Here is a 21,257-nt window from a genome sequence, read left to right as displayed (position 1 = left end):
TATAAGGTCCCACAGTTAACAGGGCATGTCAGGGCACAAACCAAGCCATGAAGTCCAAGGAATTATCTGTAGACCTCTGAGACAGGATTGTGTTGGGACACAGACCCGAGAAAGCATTGAAGGTCCCAGTTATCCATCATTCATAAATGAAAGAAGTTTGGAACCACCAGGACTCTTCCTAGATTTGGCCGCCCGGCCAAACTTAGCGATCAGGGGAGAAGGGCCTTAGTCAGGAAGGTGACCAAGAACCCGATGGTCACGCTGACAGAGCTTCAGCATTTCTTTGTAGAGAAAGGAGAACCTTCTAGAAGAACAACCATCTCTGCAGCACTCCATCAATCAGGCCTGTATGGTATGGTATTCCAACAGGATAGCAACCCTAAGCACACAGCCAAGATAACAAAAGGAGTGGCTACTGGGCAACTCTGTGAATGTCCTTGAGTGGCCCAGCCAGAGTCCAGACTTGAATCCGTTTGAACATCTCTGAAAAGATCTGAAAACGTTTGTGGAAAAAAAAACAGGTGTGCCAAGCTTGTAGCATCATACTCAAAAAGACTTAAGGCTGTAATTGGTGCCAAAGGTGCTTTAACAAAGTATCAAGCAAAGGCTGTGAATACCACTTTTCTTCTCTTTTTTGTGTTTTTTTATTTTAATAAATTTGCTAAGATTTCAAACAAACTTCTGTCACCTTGTCATTATGGGGTATTGCTTGTAGAATTGAGGGGGAAAAAATTATTTAATCCAGTTTAGAAATGGGCTGAAACATTACAAAATGTGGAAAAAGTGAAGCGCTGTGAATACTTTCCGGATGCACTGTATGTGGGGAACTCCTCTATGACAGTTTTGGTGATGTTTAGCTTTCCTCATTCCTTTTAAAGTAATTTGAAATGAATGTTTTTTAAGAGAAAAATCTCATCAATCATTTGGGGTAGAACCAAAATGTATTTAATTTGGCAATTTTAAAAAACACTTTTATTGTTGCTGTTATTGTACAAAAATGTACAATCTGCATGTTTGGTAATTAGATAATGACTTTAAAGCCTGTTTTCACCGACAGGGCTTAGACTAAGATAGGATAGATAAATGTATGACAACTCTATGTTAGATGGTTTTAAAGTAGCCTGTGCTTTTTCAGGCATGCAGCCTGTGCTGTATTCTGTGAGAGAGGCTCTGGAGGGCAGACCACACTGGGTGCGATCAGGCTCTGAAATCTGCTATTACAGGTACTTTGCTTTCGCATTTTACATCAGTTACCCACATTTCTTTACTTTACCTCGCTTTACTGTACTTTTTCTTATAGAAAGGTGATATCTATTCTTTATTCAATATATTGCACTTGTAGCGTCTAATTGTGCTTTTGACATCCTCAGAAATCATTTCTGCCCTACAAGAGGTCAAACAAGTTCTTTCTACACGCTGACCTTCACTGTGACCTTTCGCCATGATGATGACGTGTGCTACTTGGCATACCACTACCCTTACACACACACCACCCTTCAGGTGCTTGGAATCACCCACTTTGTATGAATATGTGTCATTTAATATTGTCATGGAAATGATAAACCCCACATTTAAACCCCACATCTTATTCAAACATACAGTAACTAACGATGACCACTGACTAAGCATAAATATAATATGTAATATTATGCATATATTTAGCAAAATGCTCCTTGTTAGAATTATGTTTTCTAGTTTACTATAATACAATGGATATTGAATGGCTTTCTTAAGGTATGTAACATCATGACATTTTTTACACGCAGTTTTATTGACATTTTTGCGCGGTTGGAACACTGATTGAGCGATTAGATAAGACTTGATTAATTTCAGTAAGTTTTACTGTTTCTTTGAACATCCTCTGATGTTCATTCATGTTTATTTCATTCTATAACTTAGAGCTGCACGATTAATCGGTAAAAGATCGCTATCTCAATTCAAACACCCATGCAATTTTATTCCTAAATAACAATGATACTGCTATGTCTATTACACCTGCCTCACATCACAAGCGCCAGCGGAACGTAAACAGCGTGTTCTATCGCTGCCCATGTTTATGAATGAGAGGGTCGACCGCCACGCATTTGATGTGAGCGCTCTCACAGTGCGTGCATACTAGGGCGGTGCGAGCAGAGCAGAGCAGCGCTGTCAGATCATGCAGATCAACTTCCTTAGGAATTAATTGGAAACACTCACATGCTTTGCTCCGTGCCAGTGTCAATTTATTGATATGGGCATCGACAAAGCACGTGCTGCTCATGCTCCACTGAGAAACTTTAAACCAAAGACTTTAGGGACGTTTTACCTCTTAAAGTACGATCGTCCCACTGCAACGTCTAAATCTGCGTTTGCGCTGCCACTGATCTATTAAGAAGAGCTGCCAGTAAATGTAGAGTATGAAGCAGCTTCACAAATAGTTTATCTTTATTTATGTTTTAGTGTTACAAACATTTAAATAATGGGAAAAAAGTTTACAGTTTGTGTATAAACACTGATGTCTAAGGTAGTGATCAAAATAAGAGTAAATCATCTTTTTGATAGTATTTTAACACTTGTATGTATGATATTGAATCATTCATTTCAAAGATTTATTCACAAACGCTGATTCATCCAATAAATAAACAAGTCAGTATATGAACAAGACATTGACTCATTTAAATATATATTTTTAAATAATTTTGTTCAAATTAATATACATTTTAAATAGACTAAAGCAATAAACATTTAGTATGAACCTCTAGTTTGCATATTTTGTTTAACTGTCTAATGTTTTTATCCCTTCAGAATGGAGGGAGAATCGCAATCTCTATTTTACACATAAAATCGTGATCCTCAATTAATCCAGAATCATGCAGCTCTACTATAACTAGTAGTAAAGTGGAAGAGATGTCCGATGTGGCTGCAGTGATCTGTAATTTAGGTTAAAAAAAGTACAGAATTTGAAGGCTCTGACTTCCGGAAAGCTATTGAAATTATAGGACATAAGGCGTGCTATGAATGTTTTTTGACGTTTTGAGCAAGCATCAGCTGAAAACATCATAGACTAAAAGATCTCAGTTCATTAAAAATCGATTTAAATAAAGCTATCATTATTGTCAGCCAAGCTTCATGACAGACACTGACACAGTCAAAACACGCCATCAGATGAGTACTAATTAAATGTCACCGTTTCAGTCAGTGATTTCAGCCCTCCTTAACTGATGTATTTTCAGTTGCTGGAATTTCTGTGCATCAAGAGTAATGGTTAATGACTAAAGCAGATGTTTTTACAATTGTTCTCTAGACCCATCTGAAGATGTTGGAGAAGTCAGTTGACCCACGGAAGGTTTTCTTCAGGCAACAGAACCTCTGCGACACGCTGGCAGGGAACTCCTGCTCCTTAGTCACGATCACAGCCTGCCCCACTTCCAGAGCCTGGAAACATCTGCACCAGCTACGTAAGTCTGACAGTAAAACTCGCAATGAGTCAGATTTATGCTCTTGTGTGTCAACACACCTGTGTACTGAGCATCTGATGCTGCTTTGGGTTTGTGCTCAGCAGTGAAGGAGTATTTGTGTGTGTGTGCTCGTACAGTCTGGCAGATCTTCAAGGTGCTCGAAGCATCTGAGCTTTGACGCCTCCTGTCAGAGGAGGAGTTGAGGAGCTTGTGTGTGTGTGTGTGTGTGTGTGCGTGCCTTTTTGGGTGGTTGAGTGGGTGTATGTGTGGATAACGGTTCTTGACTCACTACCTGAGACATATGTTATGCCAATAACTAGGACAGCACATATGGATTGAGAGGAAGTCAGGTCGACTCTTTCTTGTTGGTAGTCACTTCAAAGGCAACATGAAATAAAAACGAACCCATTTTACTTTAATAATAAATGTCCTTGTATCATTGTATAATTCAGCGCTGTCCATTTAAAAAAAAAAAGGCTGTACATTTAACCAATAATATCATAGCCTATTTTTACGAAAGACACGTTTTAATGAAACACAAAAAGCTAATAAATAAAAATATAAATTAATAAAACAATATAAATAAATACTTTTCTATTATTTGTTGTCCTTGAAGGTGCACAATGTAATATTTTATTCAGTAAAATATCCAAAAACCACTAGGCCAGTGTTATATATTCAGTGTTCAGTTGAGTTTTTACAATATCCCAAATGTTTCCAACTATTTGTAAATTGCTATTTTAACCAAGGAGCCGGGACGTCTGAGGGATTCGCCTGTCAATTGCAGCATATCTGCTAGGGATGTTGACCGATGGTTGACCGTATTAACGTTAACCAATCAAAGTTGTCGGTTAAAAAAAAAAAGTGATCTCTAAATTAGGCTATTATAGACAGTGGACTAAACGCTACTATAGTTAGCCGTCTCATTCCAAAATCTTTTTGTGTGAAGTGAACAAATCCCTCATACTCCTTTTTTTATAACTCGCCTGTTTGTACTTAATAAACCAATAAAAACCTTTGGCGCGAGGTCACAGCGTTTGGGTTTGCGCGCTCACAAGGTTTGCAAAAAGTAAACAGGCTGAAACACTTCAGGTTAGAGCCAGGGTAGACGACAGTATGAAGCGTTTATTCTGCATAAGATGGGCTTACATTTGGAAATATATTACATTCAATATATTACAGATACAATATATCTACATTTCAGTGGTAACACATAAGGTGTTGATCATCATCTTTCTTTATTATTGTTAGCACCACCTCAAACTAAAGCGCTGTCTCTTCAGAGCTGTCATTTTCTTAAATGAGCCGCGGCAATGTTTCAAATGAGCTTCTAACGCTAATGCCTTTATTTTCAGCTCGATCACCATGTACCCAAACCATTTCGGAACTAAGACATTTGTTTGTCGATTACAAACAAGCTCCTCAGCGCCACATTTGCGGGACTCATGTTACGCGCTGTAGAGGATTTTTAAAAAAGTTACGTGAGTGGAAGGGAGGTGGCGGCACCGGGACAGTGTGTGTGAGCGGCAGGCAGAGGGGCAGAGAGATCATGGAGAGATGCGACAGAGTTGCATGCGCAATTGCAGGCGCAGTTCGCGGCTGTTATTTCGAATAGCACAGCATATTTTAAACTAATCGGTTAACCGGTTTCAACCGGCTAATAATGCTCGATGGTCGGTCAAGAAAATGTTTAGTTTTTTTTGGCCATCCCTAATATCTGCGTTACCCTCGGTTTACGTTTTATTTAGCAGAAATGCTTTACTCTCACTGCATTTTGAACAAGTGTCACAGCAGCCGCTGAGCGAGCGCACAGAGTAACGTCATAACATAATTTTAAACACACTTAAATGTATCTAATATGATAAATAGAGCTGTGTTAACTCATACTCATTACCGGAAAGCGGAAATGGCGCCAGCGACTGTGGCATAATAAAATTCCCTTTACTCACCAGCCTTGTCACGCTCGTCTCTCATTAGCAATCACTCCACAGCACTCACCCCTGCTCTTATTCATACTACAGTAACGTTAATAATCGCATCCATGAATATGATTTCTGCCCAAGTCTTAGCCCGATTCCTTTCCACCGGTTGTGAGGTGAAGTGAAGCCCACATATCCTAGGATGCTGCGCTCAAACTTGGCGTCATCAAACTACGCCTTAGTTTTGAATTTGTCATATGGAGCATCATATTTTTTATTAAATAAATTGTACAAATTGTATCCATTTATAAATAAATAATACACACATTTTATATGTATTCATTAATTTGTTTACTTTATTTATTCGTCTTTTTGCCTTTCATTAGATAAACCACGGCGTAAATAGAATGCACAACTTTGTGATCCGACCAATCAAATATTTATGCTGTGTGCTCATGAATTATGTTTGAAGTTTTGTTAAGTTTCCACCTAGTTTTCCGTGGCACACTTTTTTGAACTCATATGATAATGTTCTAAGGAAGAATCTAGCAAAAACAGTTGGTGACTGGTTACTGTCTTGAAACGGTACTCATACCCGCTCTTGCATTAGAGCTGACAGGTGTGACTGTCAGCTGCAGGTGAAACCGCAGAGATAGATGTTTCAAATTGAAGGAAGACCTAGAGGGACACACTGGGACATGCTGACCCAGCTGTGGGCCACTTCCTCTGGGTAGCACGGTGCTCACCAACCCTCATCTCATGATGAATATGGAGGCGAGACATCTGCAGCTTCTCCCCATAGACCAACGTGGAGCATCTGGCTCGGTTGGGGATGGAGAGACGCCCTGTTCCGATCAACCGACTGCTGACAGTCCCCAAGACACTCCGACATACTGCAAAGTGACCTGCTGACAATTCCCAAAGACTGACGAACACAGTGACCTGCTCTCTAACTTGAAACTTGTGCCATTGATCAAAGACTGTTAGTTATTAGCCCGTTTACATTAGCTGTGCCTGATCAGTGTGTGCACATTTGCATACGCTAGTGTAATCATATCACACAATGAAAGCACACATATGGACTTTCTTTAGAAATTCAATGGCTAGTAAAATCAGTGACATAAAAATGACTTCTATGTGATATTGTTTTAACAGCACTCCTACCCTTGCCTTTAAAAGCCTCAGGACTCTTAGATGATTATTATTCCAGAATAATCCTTCTTTTTTTTAAAGCGCTTATTATTTATTATTCACTAATAGTGAATAGATGTCTGGCTATCTTAACACTTCAATGATCAAAATACCAATTATAAAAGCAAAATATGTAAGAAACAAGCCCAGTGTTGGGTGAATTTACTTTTAAAATGAACATACTTTTATATTGAATTTCTCTTAAAAACATTTGTGTTAGTATGAAAGCCAGTTCTATTTAGGAAAAATGCAGTTATGACTTCACAGTTGCAGTTATTTTTCTCATAAAATTTTATATCCGACAATTGTTACATTATTTCTTGCAATTACGACATTATAGCTCATATTTTGACTTTGTATCTTAAAATTGCGACTGTATCTCTTGTAATACGGGCTCATGTTACCACAACACAACATCTGATGCAGATCAGTCTGAATAGAAAATGCATTTTTATAGCAAAAAGTATACAAATTTTGTGTGAGCTGCATCTTCTGCAAGTGGCTATCATCAGGACGCTGCATTTTCGCCAATGAAACATTTGCAACTGTAACTGAATTAGTCTTAAAATCACTGCTTAAATAAAAATAAGTTCTAGTACGGTTCTATCCAAATATGTATAGTCTACCAAATTTGAAGAAAATAGTTTTCCCATCAGTTGACACACAGTACTGTTGTGACAGCCGCAGCAGCAGTCAAACACAGCCTCGCCGTGGTGAGCAGCATCCAGCGAGATTCACGTGGCTCAGTGTAAACACCAAGCCTGAAACACACACACACACACACACATGCAGGGCAGCTCATCCATCTGTCATCGTCCTGCTGAGTGTGTCGTCCCAGCTGACACCATGCCGAAACATCACAGTGCATTTCATTAATCTGAACATTCGTACAAAAAACCTCCTCCAAAAGGAAGAGGCTGTGTCAGTAAATTTTGTATATAATTGATTTCTTATCTGTCTGTCGCTGTAAGCTTGGCGTTGACTCGTGCCGCGAGATCTCGAGATCTTCGAGTCGTACATGGTGCGTAGCGCTGATCACGTGACGAGAAGACTGACAGGCTCATGGCGGAGGATTTGTTGTGCAATAGAAGTGTACGACAGTTGTCTTATATTTTAAAATGCGAGTTCAGTATCACCACACCCTATTCACAATGTACACACTATTGTAAAATTTTAAATTAAAGTAAACGGGAGCGCTTATTCAAACAAGATTTCAATAAGGTACCACTGTTTAAAAGCGGCTCCCAGAGGCATGCGAATATCCTGATATAAAAGCTATCTAGCTATCTTTTAGCTCTGTATCATGCTTGAAGAAAAGTTTGGTCTCTATGTGCACATTGAATATTGAGTACATTGATTATGGTTATTGTTTGCACTTAATATGGATCATCAATTTGTGGGAAAGAGTTCAGTAGGAGTTCAAAAGTTATAGAAGCTCATGAATCGTGCTGTTCTAAAGTCTGAAGAGACACTCATGCAGGGAAGAAGCCAGTTGAATTTGTACAAAATCTTTACAGTGCTTAAGTATTTTCTTTTACTGCATTTGATATTTCCATACTCAGAAAGTAGAGCTGAAAGTACATTCATTACAAGAAAAATGAACTAAAGAATGCAAATGCACCTGCAAAACTTTTTTCTAGTCATGTATTTCATTGTGTATTTTTTTAAATACTGTGTAAAAATCCTGTCTTGGTGTCTCATGAGATGTATTGTCACACCCCCACTTTTAGGGTTTACTGTACTTGTGCATTGTACACATATGGCTCCTATCTGTGGCAAAAAGTGGCAACAAACTAACAAACTCTGACATTCGCCTGTCTGAGGATTACACCTTAATTAGCACATTGGTGTTTAGCAGTGTTAGCACATGAGCTTTGCCTTTACACATTAGGATTTTCATAATCACTTTACGGTTTCTCTCAAATGCAGGACTTATGTGAACTCCCGTCCGCAGCATTATTGAATTAAAGGCCTCAGATATGATTAACTGTAATCATGGCGCCCCACATCAATCACCACAAACAAATTAGGCCGCTTTTATAAGCCAATAGTGATTAGGAGGTGGTGCGGGTCACGGCTTGTTTCTGTGCATGCTAGAGAGAAAGCGAATGGACATCGTGGTGGAATGAAGACTTGTTAATATGACATTTCAGGCAAGCCGTGTCAGCTTTTGTTTATTATTAATGTTGTGTAGCTGACCAACAGAACAACACAGATGAATGTGGCAGCAATTCAACCGAATAAACTTAACGGCTTAATGTGTGTTCAGTGTATTTGCATAACTCTCAGGGATTCTCACAGGCTTCTAATTAAACAAATCTCTTTGATTAGCTGTACCTGTAAACAACACCAGCATACTGTACATTTACACTTTTGTGCTTTCTTAAAAAAGCGTCAGTCAAAATGTCTCGCAGCACTCCCTAAATAACACAGATGTCACGTTACATAACAAAAACAATTTTAGTTGACTTTTATTTGTGTGCGTTGCCTTGAGGTGTATATCACTAAACAGGAAGGTTATAATTTTTTACTATTATGTATTTGGGACATTCTTGCTCTGCAAGAAATTAAACTTTTTATATGCTGGAAAGTATTTTTTAATGTTTGTCTTGCATAAAAAAGGGAAATATCCATGAATTGTAAATCTGTGACTTCCAAGCCTAAAAAGGTCATGTATATTAATAAAATGTAAGAAATTAATTAAAGATCCCAGGAAGTTCCTATAGTAAATATAATTTTCTATTATATTTTTTAACTATATAATTTTTTTTAGACCTCCCAAAAAATTCAGTGTGTTGCAAAAAAGGCATGACACAATTGTTAAAATTACATATACATTTATTTGGCTGGGCCATGAAAAATTGATTAATGTTTTTCAGCCGTTGACAATTTAGAAAAGCCACCTAAAGTCGTGTAACAGAAATGCATATTCTTATCTGTTATTCACATTGCCCATGCCTTCTGCTGACAGAATGATAAATCCTATTTGCAATACCTTTCTGCTTGCGTTTGACTCTACATTAACAGCCTGTCCTCTATGCATCCTGCAGCCTACATGTTTCTTTCTCCCTCTCTTTGTTAATATCACCATCTGTTCTTTCGCTCTGTCCTTCATGTTCACATAGTCTCTTCAAATAGACGTCATAACCCCCATTTCACCCACAGTCCACTGGACAGAATCCAGAAACTGTGCTACATTACATGAAAATAATGACTTTACTGTTCGATTTTACCCATTTTTTCCAACTGAAATTCTGCTAGAGCCAATGCTTAGTTTGAAGGAATAGCTCTCAGAACTGATGATTTTAGCCTGCCATTTTATTTTAGGTAGAAAAAGTTTTTAGGACACATTTTAATATGCATAATATCTGACTTTAATGTCATTTCATGAGATGGTTTTAATGCAATGATCAAACATTATTTAAATAAATAAAACAAAAGCAATATATTTCTATATTGTCAGCATTTGAAAAATATCAGGGAATTTTAAGTGTGTTTTTCCAAACCTGAAAAGTCTAAAAGTGGTACATTTTAAGACATTAGTGGAAACATTACGAAATTCCTGTATGCAAAATTATATCATATTGTATTTTCCAGCCAATGCACTTAATGTTTAGTAAAATATTTAAATAAAATATACTTCATTAAATAAATTATTTTGATTATGTATATTATTGATATGTTAATATTAATTAATATTTTTAATAGAAATAAAATATGTAAATAGCCTTTTCCAATTACTGTAAAAAAAAAAAAAATGTTTATCTCAGCTCTTTTGGCTTTTCAATAATTTATTTAATGGGCCTCGTCTGTTGTTATGGGTGTGTTAAAGTCACACACAAGAATAAACCTGAACACATAAAATAAAGATTAGGCCGCTAAATGTAGGATACAGTTATAAAATCAGATAATATGGTTGTAAAATACAGATGCCCTCCTTGTAAAAACTAGGGTGACCCTATTATAAAAAAAATACAGACACATATAACAGTGAATCCTCTTGTTGTGGAAATTGTCTCCCCGCAGATCGCTTTTGGCGAAACTGTCATGCTAAATGGGATTACTCTTGATAATTAACAACCCAAGAAATGAGCACGAGCAAGATTCCTATGAAACACTTTTAATTAATAAAAGGCTAAATTAAAAGCTGCATTTTCATAAGCTTTGCAGGGCAAATTCATCTCATGATTACCAATGGACAAGTCTGATATGTTCTAATTGGACCTGATTTGCATATACAGGAAAGGATTACAGAGATTGGTTTTGATAGCTTAAGGCTGGCTTTGTACTTCACCATCAAGAGGTGGAGACTTTTCTCCCTGGGCGTGTATATGAGTTAGTTAGTTAGTTAGTTAGTTAGCATTAGTGACATGAAGGCCAAGTATGGTAAACAGGACTTGAAATGCAGTGGGGTGTAACACAGTCACTCCTACTAGCCACTTTGGCGAGTTGATCTATACATTTTTCAGTTGTAGTCTTTTAAAAAGCCATCTGGAATAATGAACTAATTGGAATGTAGTGCTGTCAAATAAGATTTTTCGAGACATATCGATACTGAAATATCTGAAAAACCTCAAACACGATAACAGCTGCATTCTTCTCTCTCTCTCTCTCTCTCTCTCTCTCTCTCTCTCTCTCTCTCTCTCTCTCTCTCTCTCTCTCTCTCTCTCTCTCTCTCTCTCTCTCTCTCTCACTCTCACTCTCACTCAAAGAATATTGTTGTTGTAACAGGGTTTAAATTTGGCCATGGGATTGCGAGTATTGTGCATAATTCTACTCAAAGAATATTGTTGGTGTTACAGGGTTTGAATTTGACCTTGGGATTGTGAGTATTGTGCATAATTTTCTGCAGATTTTGTGCTCACACCCAAAGTGCAAACACATAAAGCCGCCTCTCAGTGCTAAATTGAGTTATTTTTCACTTGGCAAGTATTCAAATAAACTGAGTCAGTTATGTTTCATGTGAACATAAACAAAGAAAGAAAACACATGTGTAACCATCATCAACTTAAAGTGACAGCAACCTAATATGCCTGCTACCAAATTATGTAAGCTGTCTACAGTTCATGGCAGTTTCCCCCCATGCTATAAATGTGTCTGTAAAAATGCTGAGTGGCTGGTAACTTTGGAAAACTACTAGCCACAGTGGCTGGTGAGTAAAAAAGTAATTAATTTCATGTACCGTGACAAATGACTTTAGAAAAGAATTAGTACATTATAATCAGTTATGGTCTATTACTGAACCGATACCAAATCATCCATCGAAAAATTACACCTAGTCTGGAGACTTTTTAAAGTATATAAAGTAAGTATATAAAACTAACTTAATTTTATTATTTGGGGTGTAAGTGGAAATAATTCTGGTTATATGTCTGGAGAATTTTTAGAATGTGTAAAACTAACTTAATTTTATAAGTTGTGGTGTAAGTCTAGGTGTAATTCTGGTTATATGTATGGAGACTTTTTAAAGTACATACAACTAACTTAATTGTATAAGTTGGGGGGGGGGGTAAGTCGAAATAATTCTGCTTATATATGTATGAAGACATTTAAAGTGTGTAAAACTAACTTAAGCTCTGGTCTAAATTTAGGTTTAAGTCTGGTTAAATGTCTGAAGACATTTTAAAAATGTGTAAAACTATCTCAGTTTTATAAGTCACTGTATAATACTGGGTCTAAAAGTTCACGCACAACGAGTCTGACATTTTTGCGAAACTCTAGATCAGTGCGATGAGCAGCTCATTAGCCATCACTGGCCTCGCTCCATTCTCACAGCTCTCGTTCCCACCCTGCTTGCCACAGTCTAGTTCTACATCTGCGTCTCTGTTTGGGTCTTTGTCTGGATCTAAGTCTGGTGTGTAATACTACCAGCATAATTTGTTATAGTCTTAGTTGAGGGTAAGAGTCGAAGGATCTAAGTCAGAGTTTAAGTGTACACCTATGGACTCTTTAAAGCATGTAATATTAGCAACTTCAGCCTAAGTCTAGGTTGTGTCTAAGTCTAAGAACACCACTTACACATTCTTATAAATCTGAGGACTGGGAAACATTTCCTACTCTAGTGGATCTTTATGGAAATCGACTACACTCAAGGAACCCATGAAACCTGTATTTTTTCTTCACATAATGTGCAGTATTATAAGCTGCACATTCAAAAGCCTTTCCTTTGAATGTCTTAAGTGTCATTCAACAGAGGCACATAAACCTGGCTATTTAAACCCTGACACACACACACACACACACACACACACACACACACACACACACACACACACACACACATACACACACACACACAAATAGGATGGAGATAAACCAGCATGTTTTTAGGCAATGTCAGTGGGAGGTAAGTTTGCTCAGATAGCCGCAAAGCAGCAGGAGAGACAAAGACACAAAAGGGAATTTTTATTTTTTTGCCCTCTCATCTTCCCCTTTCCTTTATATTTTCTCTTGCTCTTTCTCTGTATACCATTTGGGTTGATGTCGACTATGCGCCAGAGACTCCTCCGTAGACACGGAGTGAAAGCCCAGCTCTTAAAGGATCGGGCTGTACTCTTCCCACTGGGAGCGTGGGAAGACTGACTTGTGTGGTAGCGGCAAAGAAATCTAACGAAGGACTCTATTCTCTCGTAGCTTCACGAAGCACTCCCACGTATTTATACACTCACCTTGCATGTGTGGCAGACAACATATATTTTATTCGGCATTTAGATGTGTGAACATGTAAATAAATAGGATCAAGGCGAAAATACACATGGAATGGATACGTGGGGTTTCTTTTCACAGATGGACAAAAATAGCACATTGAGCTTATTTGTGCAGTGTAGTTTACTGTTGGATGTAGAATGGAAGAAGCACTTTAGTTTACAGATTACTGCACAAAAACGTTTAATGGGTAAGTCAGAATGAAGTAGTGGAAAACGGATGTGCAAGAACACCAAAGTGAGGGAGTGTGAAGGAAGAGATGAAGGACAGATGGATGGAGAATTTAAGTGGAGAGGACAGAGGCTTTGCAGGCAAGACATCATCAGGAGATCAGCCGAACGCATTGAGGGCCTGAAGTCTCTGATTCCGACTTGAATTGGAATTTAAATTATCTCAGTTTTTTTGCAGAGATGAAGCAGACGGCTCTTGAGGGGAATTGAGCGCCGTGCACAAAGCTGATGTGATATTTATCAAGCATATTTTATCTGTAAGACATTTTGTTAGAGATACCTGCTTTTTCTCTGTATTGTTTTGTTATGGGATAGATTTCAGCATTTAAACTGCATCATACTCCCCAATCAATTTAAAGATGCTTGTTTAAAGGGTTAGTTCACCCAAAAATGAAAATTATTTCATTAACTACTCACCCTCATGTCGTTAGACACCCATAAGACCTTCGTTCATCTTCGGAACACAAATGAAGATATTTTTGTTTAAAGCTGATGGCTGAGAAAGGCTTCAGAAAGGCCTCCATTAGCATTCAGTATATTTCCACTGACCCACTCACAAGACCCATAAAAGGCACTAAAGACGTCGTTACAAAGTCCCTCTCACTACAGTGCCTCTACAATCATTTTACAATGCAACGAAAATAGTTATTGTGCACATAAAAATCAAAATAACGACTTTATCCACCAAGTTATTTAACCCTTTAAGAGTCATAGGGTGACACTTTTATATATAAATTGTCATTTACAAATGAATGATGGCTATTATATGCTTTGGATTATTATTATTTTAATTCAAACACTTTTTTAAATGTAATATTCATTATAAATAGTACATAAATATATTAACAAAAGTTTTGGGACGCCTTTCTTTACATGCACATGAAATAATTTAATGACATGCCATTCTTAATCCATAGGGTTAATCCATATGGCGTTGTCTCATCTTTTGCAGCTATAACAGCTTCAGTTCTTCTGGGAAGGCTTTCCACAAGGTTTTATAGTGTGTTTATGGGAATTTTTGACCATTCTTCTAGAAGCACTTTTGTGAGGTCAGGCACTGATGTTGGACGAGAAGGCTCTCAGTCTCAGCTCTAATTCCTCCCAAAGGTGTTCTATAGGGTTGAGGTCAGGACTCTGCAGGCCAGTCAAGTTCCTCAACACCAAACGCGCCTCATCCATGTCTTTATGGACCTTTATTGGAACAGAAAGGGGACATCCCCAAACTTTTCCCACAAAGTTGGGAGCATGAAATTGTTCAAAATGTCTTGGTATGCTGAAGCATTAAGAGTTCCTTACACTGGAACAAAGAATACCATTATCCTTAACCATAAACCCAGACTCGTCTATCGAATTGCCAGAGATGTGTGAAGCATGATTGGTCACTCCAGATAACAAATGCTTTACACCACTGCATCCGTGAGAGTGACCCATTCTTTCAAAAAATGTTTGTAGAAGCAGTCTGCATGTCTAGGTGTTTGATTCTATATATCTGTGGCCATTAAAGTGATTTGAAGACCTGAATTCATTTATTTGGAGGATTGTCCCAATACTTTTGGCAATATAGTGTATGTAAGTGCAAATTCAAAGTTTCTTTTGGGGCAAAACATTTGTGCGAGAACGGAAAAGCATTGTTTTGTTTTTCCTCCCATCTCATGTTTTTCCACTTCAAAATAATTTTCTTATTAAGATCTTGGCCATCCTTATTTATCATTGACCCTTAAGCTGAATGCAAAATTGTAGGTTACTATTCACTTACTATTAACGACAAACGTATGCCATTCATTGTTATGGCAAAAAAAAAAAATGCCAGCAATAATGGCATTATCTCATTTTATGGCTTAAAAAAGGGGAACAAATCACTCAAGCCTAATTATATGGACGTATTCAGATTCAATTAAATACAGAAAATGAAATGGAGCCAGTGAAAGAGCGCATAAACAGAGGCCATGCAGAAACTCATTATGAAATCATCAATACCAGAATCACACAAATTAGTTGCCCCTTCTGCCGTCTTTTGTGGGGTGGCAGCCAGGGCCATAATTGTCAAGCTAAATTAAATTTTAATATGTTTTTGATAAGCTTTGTCCATCTCTTTTGGCTTTGTAAACTTGCTCAGCAAGGTGATGTAATTTTCCTTTCCAGATGAAACGAGTCAAAGTAGGTGTCAACTGAAAATCTGACGTGCCTTAATTGCCATGTAATGTTGTGACAGCAAAGCGTCACACTAATCTGGTGGCCTTGTTCTGTTTAAAAAAAAATCACAATAGAAGCTGCTCAGTTCATGCCACTGGTTATAGTTACATGTATTAGTTATAAAGTCATATAATTGAGTCATTTAGCAATATGTTTCTAAATTCAAATCTTATTGTCCTCATATTCATGGTACTTTTAGGTAACCGGCCATGTGTGGTGCTGACAGCAAGAGTTCATCCAGGAGAGAGCAATGCCAGCTGGGTACTGAAGGGCACGCTGGAGTTCCTGTGCAGTAGTGATCCTGTAGCCGAGAGCTTGAGAGAGGCCTACATCTTCAAAATTATCCCTATGCTCAATCCCGATGGGGTCATTCATGGCAAGTATGTACAATGCATTGCATGCATAATGACTTAATTTATTGCTTTGAATTTAGGGAAAAAATCAACCTTTTGCATTCTGTTCCATTCTGTTGTGCAGCCTCTAGCAATTTTTGAATGCAAGAAAGTGTGCTGTAATACTAGCACCTTTGCCGTTTGTGTGTTGTTTGATCTCGTTTTATGAGGAGTAACATTGTTCGAGGACTTTTCTATGGTTGTATAAAGGTTATACTTTAAGTCTGATTTGCTCTTGTTCTTAGACTGGGTAAACCCAGCCTGATCTGCCGGCAATTTGATTTCGCCCTGCAGCTCAGTCTGGAAACCTGTACATAAATTTATCCTGCTTCAGTTACACTTTAGTGGGAACCAATCACAGACTGGCTTATCTACCTAGTGCACTGTTGGCGGGTTTAACACAATGACACAATGCAGCTTTTTGTTTATGTTGAACATGGCGGCCACCGAAGCACGGCAACCAGTTAATGTCGCTGCTGGTTTAAAAGATTTCAAAGGCCAGTTTACTTCGAAAATAGAACATGAGCTTGCCTTGGAACAATTCCTACAAAAGAAGGATGTGTTTGCCTTACTACTGACCGGCTTTTCAAAGTACGTCACTCTGTTGGTCTGTTTGGTTGAAGGACTATCCAAGTCATTTGAATTATGCTCGTTGATCGCGCCACTTGTGGTCTGGTTGGTTGACATCCTGATTCTAATCCAACTTTTGATGTGGTCCATGATTCTGGTTTTGATTGCCTGATAGACACCCCCCACCCCCCCACATTACTTTCCATCATAGCTTCCAGGTTATATGTGGCTTCCCAGGTTATATGTGACCTCTCGCCATAATATCAGTGTAATAGGTCTCTGCGTTTGGCACTATAATATTCATGATTGCCCTGGGCATCTGTAAGCAGGCTATTTCTTCCAGCCGGAGAGTTCAGTCACCATCTTGTCCAACAGAGCCACACACATTAAGGCAGTCACCTTTTTGCCCTTGGAATTGAGTGCTGAAATGAAAAAGACAAATGCCAGCGTGTTTTAATCTACAGGATATCACCATATCTTCCCTGCTGTTCTGAGCTAGATAGTATTTACATGTGTAAAACCAATACAGAGGTCAACTCTGTGACTGAGCCTATTTAACAGCTCTCCTCCCCAGCTTATCAACACTCTATTCACAGTCAGGGAATGATCGATTCTCCTCACGGCTTCCTCACAAGTGAGGGTGACCTGATTTCCTCGCAGAGAGACCGGGGTCTCCTCCGTTGCGTGGCCTCCCCCTTATCTTCAGTCATGTGTACAGGAGCTTCTGTATGCCACGCTATTGATCAGGCATACTAACTGTATTAGAGAGGATGCTCAGAAAATGGAGGTGTAGATCAGTGGGCATGGAGTTAAAGGAGACTTGCTCTTTCCATCCGAGCAAGGATTTATTCCTCTAGTGACCTCATAACAAGCGTGTAGATGAATTCAGACATCAAGCTAGATTTACTAACAGTTTGCGCCTGTGCAAACCCTCTTTTGGCATTAAAAAAACTACTGTCAGGATTTACTAAAGACACTCAGTGAAAAATTAGTGCTGAAAGGGTTTGGAATTGTTTTTGTGGCTGACTTTATCGCATACATCGCAAAAATGCATGTCTTAAATCAGAATCTAATTTGCGTTATTCATGGTAGATTGTGTTGGTCATTTTGGAAATGATCCGGCTGTGTCTGTGTTCTTTGATTTGTGTGTCATCAGTAGATCACGCATAGAACTTCCCTCTCCCATCTGCACTTTTTTGGAATTGTGTTCTCACGCTCATTTGCCCTGTTTAGTAAATCTGGCCCATGATCTCCTAAAGTTATTGGCTTCAAATCTGGAAATGTGCAATAATCAGAATGGTTATGGCTCTTTTATGGACAAGATAGTAGGAGTAGTGTGGTTGAGACGTAATTCTAATCACAACAGCTCTTAAAAGGATAGCTCATTAAGAAAATTTAAATGGAGTGTCTATTAACTCCAAGTGCAGAGGCTATTTACACTGACTGCTCACCATTATCTGACTGAGCAGTAGTTAGGTGGTGGTAGCTTTTGACACGTTCGATTCCACCTTTTTCCAGACTCATTTGTCTCCCTTTTCCTATTGCATATCAGCTTGGCATTAATTTAAATAAAAATTAAGAACATATTTGAATATAAATTGCCTTTTAAATTGTGTGAATTAAGTGTTTAACAGGTAGGTTAGGTGTACAGGAGGGCTTTTGGGATAGAGGCAAGTATTGTTCCAATAAGGCAGCATCCATTTATAATTGTAATAAATATAATCATATACACAATGTTATTATTGCATACTGTTTCATAATATACACAATACACTGAGGTGCATTTAGTATCTGCCACAATTTGTATAGTGTAAATAGCATCTTACTACTATTTACACACAGTGCAAAGATAATGTTGCTAATTTCACCTACTGTAAATCATGTCTTAACTCTTTCTCTGCCATTGACGTAAATTTCTAGCCTAGAAATCTAGATGCACCCTAGCGGCAGCAAATCTAATCTGCCCGCGAGTGTCGTCTAGCATCTCTCAATACCCTTCTGAGCTGTATTCGCCTATCTCTCGCCGGGCCAATCAAATCGTGTATATGGGCGGGGCCATAATGACGACGACCGAGTTGCGTTTGCGTGCTTCTAGTAAACACAGAAACTGGCGAACGCCGGCGGTCTTTCGAATCAGCTTTGACCACGACTCTGGAAGACTTGGAGTTAAGCTTTTCTCTGAGAAAAGAACAAAGAACGGCACTGAAGTCATTCTTAAAAAGGGAAGATGAGTTTTGCCGACCGGATACGGCGAATGTTTAATCTATCAATGAGCTCCGTTTCACCTTCGTTGCTCTGGTTGGTGTAGCGCTATCCTATCGCATGCAGAGGGAGTTTGAAAGACAACCGTTTATCCCGCCCCTCGGATTGAGCACTGTCTATGGTGAAGTTCCAGACCAAACATCTTGATGTGGGTCTGGCTTGTCAGGCTAGTAAATTTCCATTGTTTGTGAGAAAATGCATCCTCACCATTCTGTCCCCACCATTGACAGAATTTTCAGGATTTCACTGTTACAGTAGGGGCGCTATTCCACATTTTTTTAAAGCGTATCAGATCTCCTGAATAAAACACATGCGAAGAACAAGCAGAAACAAGTGACGTATGTAAGCAGATACATATGTAAAAATAAAGCGATCATCAACATTAAACAGCATATAAATCAAATCTGCCTAATGTTACTGAATTAAATGAGCTAGGGCTGTGCAGACATTGGGGGTGTTGATGGACACAATCTACTCCATCAATGTTTTGATAATAGTTCTGAATATAATCTGGAAAAAGATTATAAAAAATGTTGTTTTTTTTAATGAAACTTACCCACATTCAATTGTTCATTTAAAAGGAATTCATGAAGCTAGAAAATGATCGATAACACTGACAGTGGCTGGAAATTTCTGTACTTCGCTGTATGGACAAACACTTTAGAACACTTTAGAAAAACTACCATTTTTTGTTCCAAAAAGAAATGAAAAAAAGTCTGGGAAAAAAGTCTAGAATAAATACATTTTCATTTTTAGATGAATGTCACAACACGTGCACCAATGCAATCCCACACTCTACCATTCAGTGTTTGTTTTCCCATTAGCCCCCACAAATTACAGTGACAAATTTAGATTTCACTTCGACAAAGCGCCCATTCACCTTAAGGGTATTACTTCCTGTGTGGGTAGCCTTTATTAACAGGTTCAGGGCGGCTTGTTGCTTGGTGACAGGTCTGAGGTAAGTAGGAGAGCGTTTGATGCCTTAAGCGCAGATCTCACATCCTCAATAACACAGGTCTGGTGACATTGTTGTAGGTGCAGTTAGAAAGCAACATTAATGTATGCATTGTGATAACTTTGTGGTTTTATTCAGTTTGATACTCTTCGTGTGTTCAAAACCTAGACATTTAGCTACAGAATTCACAAATGTACTTGCTCTATGTCCAGCACACATTAACAAAGCTGCAGAGCTCACCTTAAAGATCGGGTGTCTTCTAAATATGGGCCCTTTCGTCAGATTCATTTATATGGTAATGCAGTATTGCATAGATATAAATACAGCGGTGTTGCAAGCCCTTTGAAATGGAAATGACAATGTGTGAAAAGGTCACATTTGCTTCCATCAAATTCATCACAGACTTTAGAAATTTTGAAGGGAAATATCCGTAATGTAGGTCAAGGGGTCTGGTGTTTTGTGAAACACTCTGTCCGCTTTGAATAGTATTTTAACACCAAGGAAAAAGTGTTTATGGAGATGTGAAAGCAGCTTTCATTGTGAAATGCTATTAGCACAAACCGTTTTATAATACTATTAGATAATATAATGCGATTATGATTACTTTATCTAATTTTACAGTCAGTAAGCCAATCAAAAATTTGTTTAATGATCAATTACTGGTAATTGATTGCTAGTTAATCAGATTAGCATTATAATAGGCCATTATTTGCTTCAGAGAGATAAAATGTAGCTTTTGTTTGTGGCTAGATGTACACTATATTCATTTTAAACCTCTGAAATGTGTACAGCAACCTGTGAGAAGCATGCAGATATACACATGCATGTTGATAAAAGTGTAAAGTTTAGCTCTCTGTGCTGTTTATGTAGCATGTAGCGTTAGCATTGACAGAGATCTGTGCGATTCTCTTGTTGAAATTGGAAAAAGACAATCCGCTCAGCAATCTTTTGTTGAATGCAGGGAGCAGGAGACGTGAACGGATGTGACTTGTGACAAACAGCTGTTTGGCGTCTGGTGTTATCTTGCCGAGCGACACGTTGGGGGGTGAGATTACAGAGCTCACTTCCTGCTCTGGCTTAGCATGGGACAAAACAAGAGAGGTGTGAACAGACTCAGGCGTTCTGAGGTTATGTTTTCATCTCTGGGTATATTCATCACAGAGGCTGTTGTCAAAAGCGTCTCTCGGTAATGTCAAATAGAATTGGGTTTCCGACATCGTGAACTCCCATACGAATTGCACATCAGCTGTACACAGCCTGCGGCGTCGTCAGCTTCCCTGTTCATACTGCTTACAATAAAAGCCGGACTGGTGAAAATGAATTTGGACTTATTTTTATTTTTTAAATGAGTGACTTTTAATGTTACACTTAGTCAATGTTAACATTTAGGCATACTTTTGACA

The 21,257-nt window shown here is 38.3% G+C and overlaps 1 protein-coding gene across 3 annotated transcripts in view; it reads left to right on the top strand.

Moving 5' to 3' along the window:
• Positions 1-21,257, top strand: part of LOC137065088 (cytosolic carboxypeptidase 4) — a 217,664-nt gene that overhangs the window by 107,735 nt on the left and 88,672 nt on the right. For all 3 annotated transcript variants that reach the window (XM_067436651.1, XM_067436653.1, XM_067436652.1), the window contains exons 16-19: positions 1,136-1,223; positions 1,371-1,500; positions 3,284-3,437; positions 15,875-16,055. In XM_067436651.1, the coding sequence (XP_067292752.1) occupies positions 1,136-1,223; positions 1,371-1,500; positions 3,284-3,437; positions 15,875-16,055 (553 nt within the window). The remainder of the gene's footprint in view (positions 1-1,135; positions 1,224-1,370; positions 1,501-3,283; positions 3,438-15,874; positions 16,056-21,257) is intronic.

The sequence above is a fragment of the Pseudorasbora parva genome, chromosome 25 (assembly GCF_024679245.1).
Source record: "Pseudorasbora parva isolate DD20220531a chromosome 25, ASM2467924v1, whole genome shotgun sequence".
Lineage (NCBI taxonomy): Eukaryota > Metazoa > Chordata > Actinopteri > Cypriniformes > Gobionidae > Pseudorasbora > Pseudorasbora parva.
This window is presented reverse-complemented; position numbering and strand designations above follow the sequence as displayed.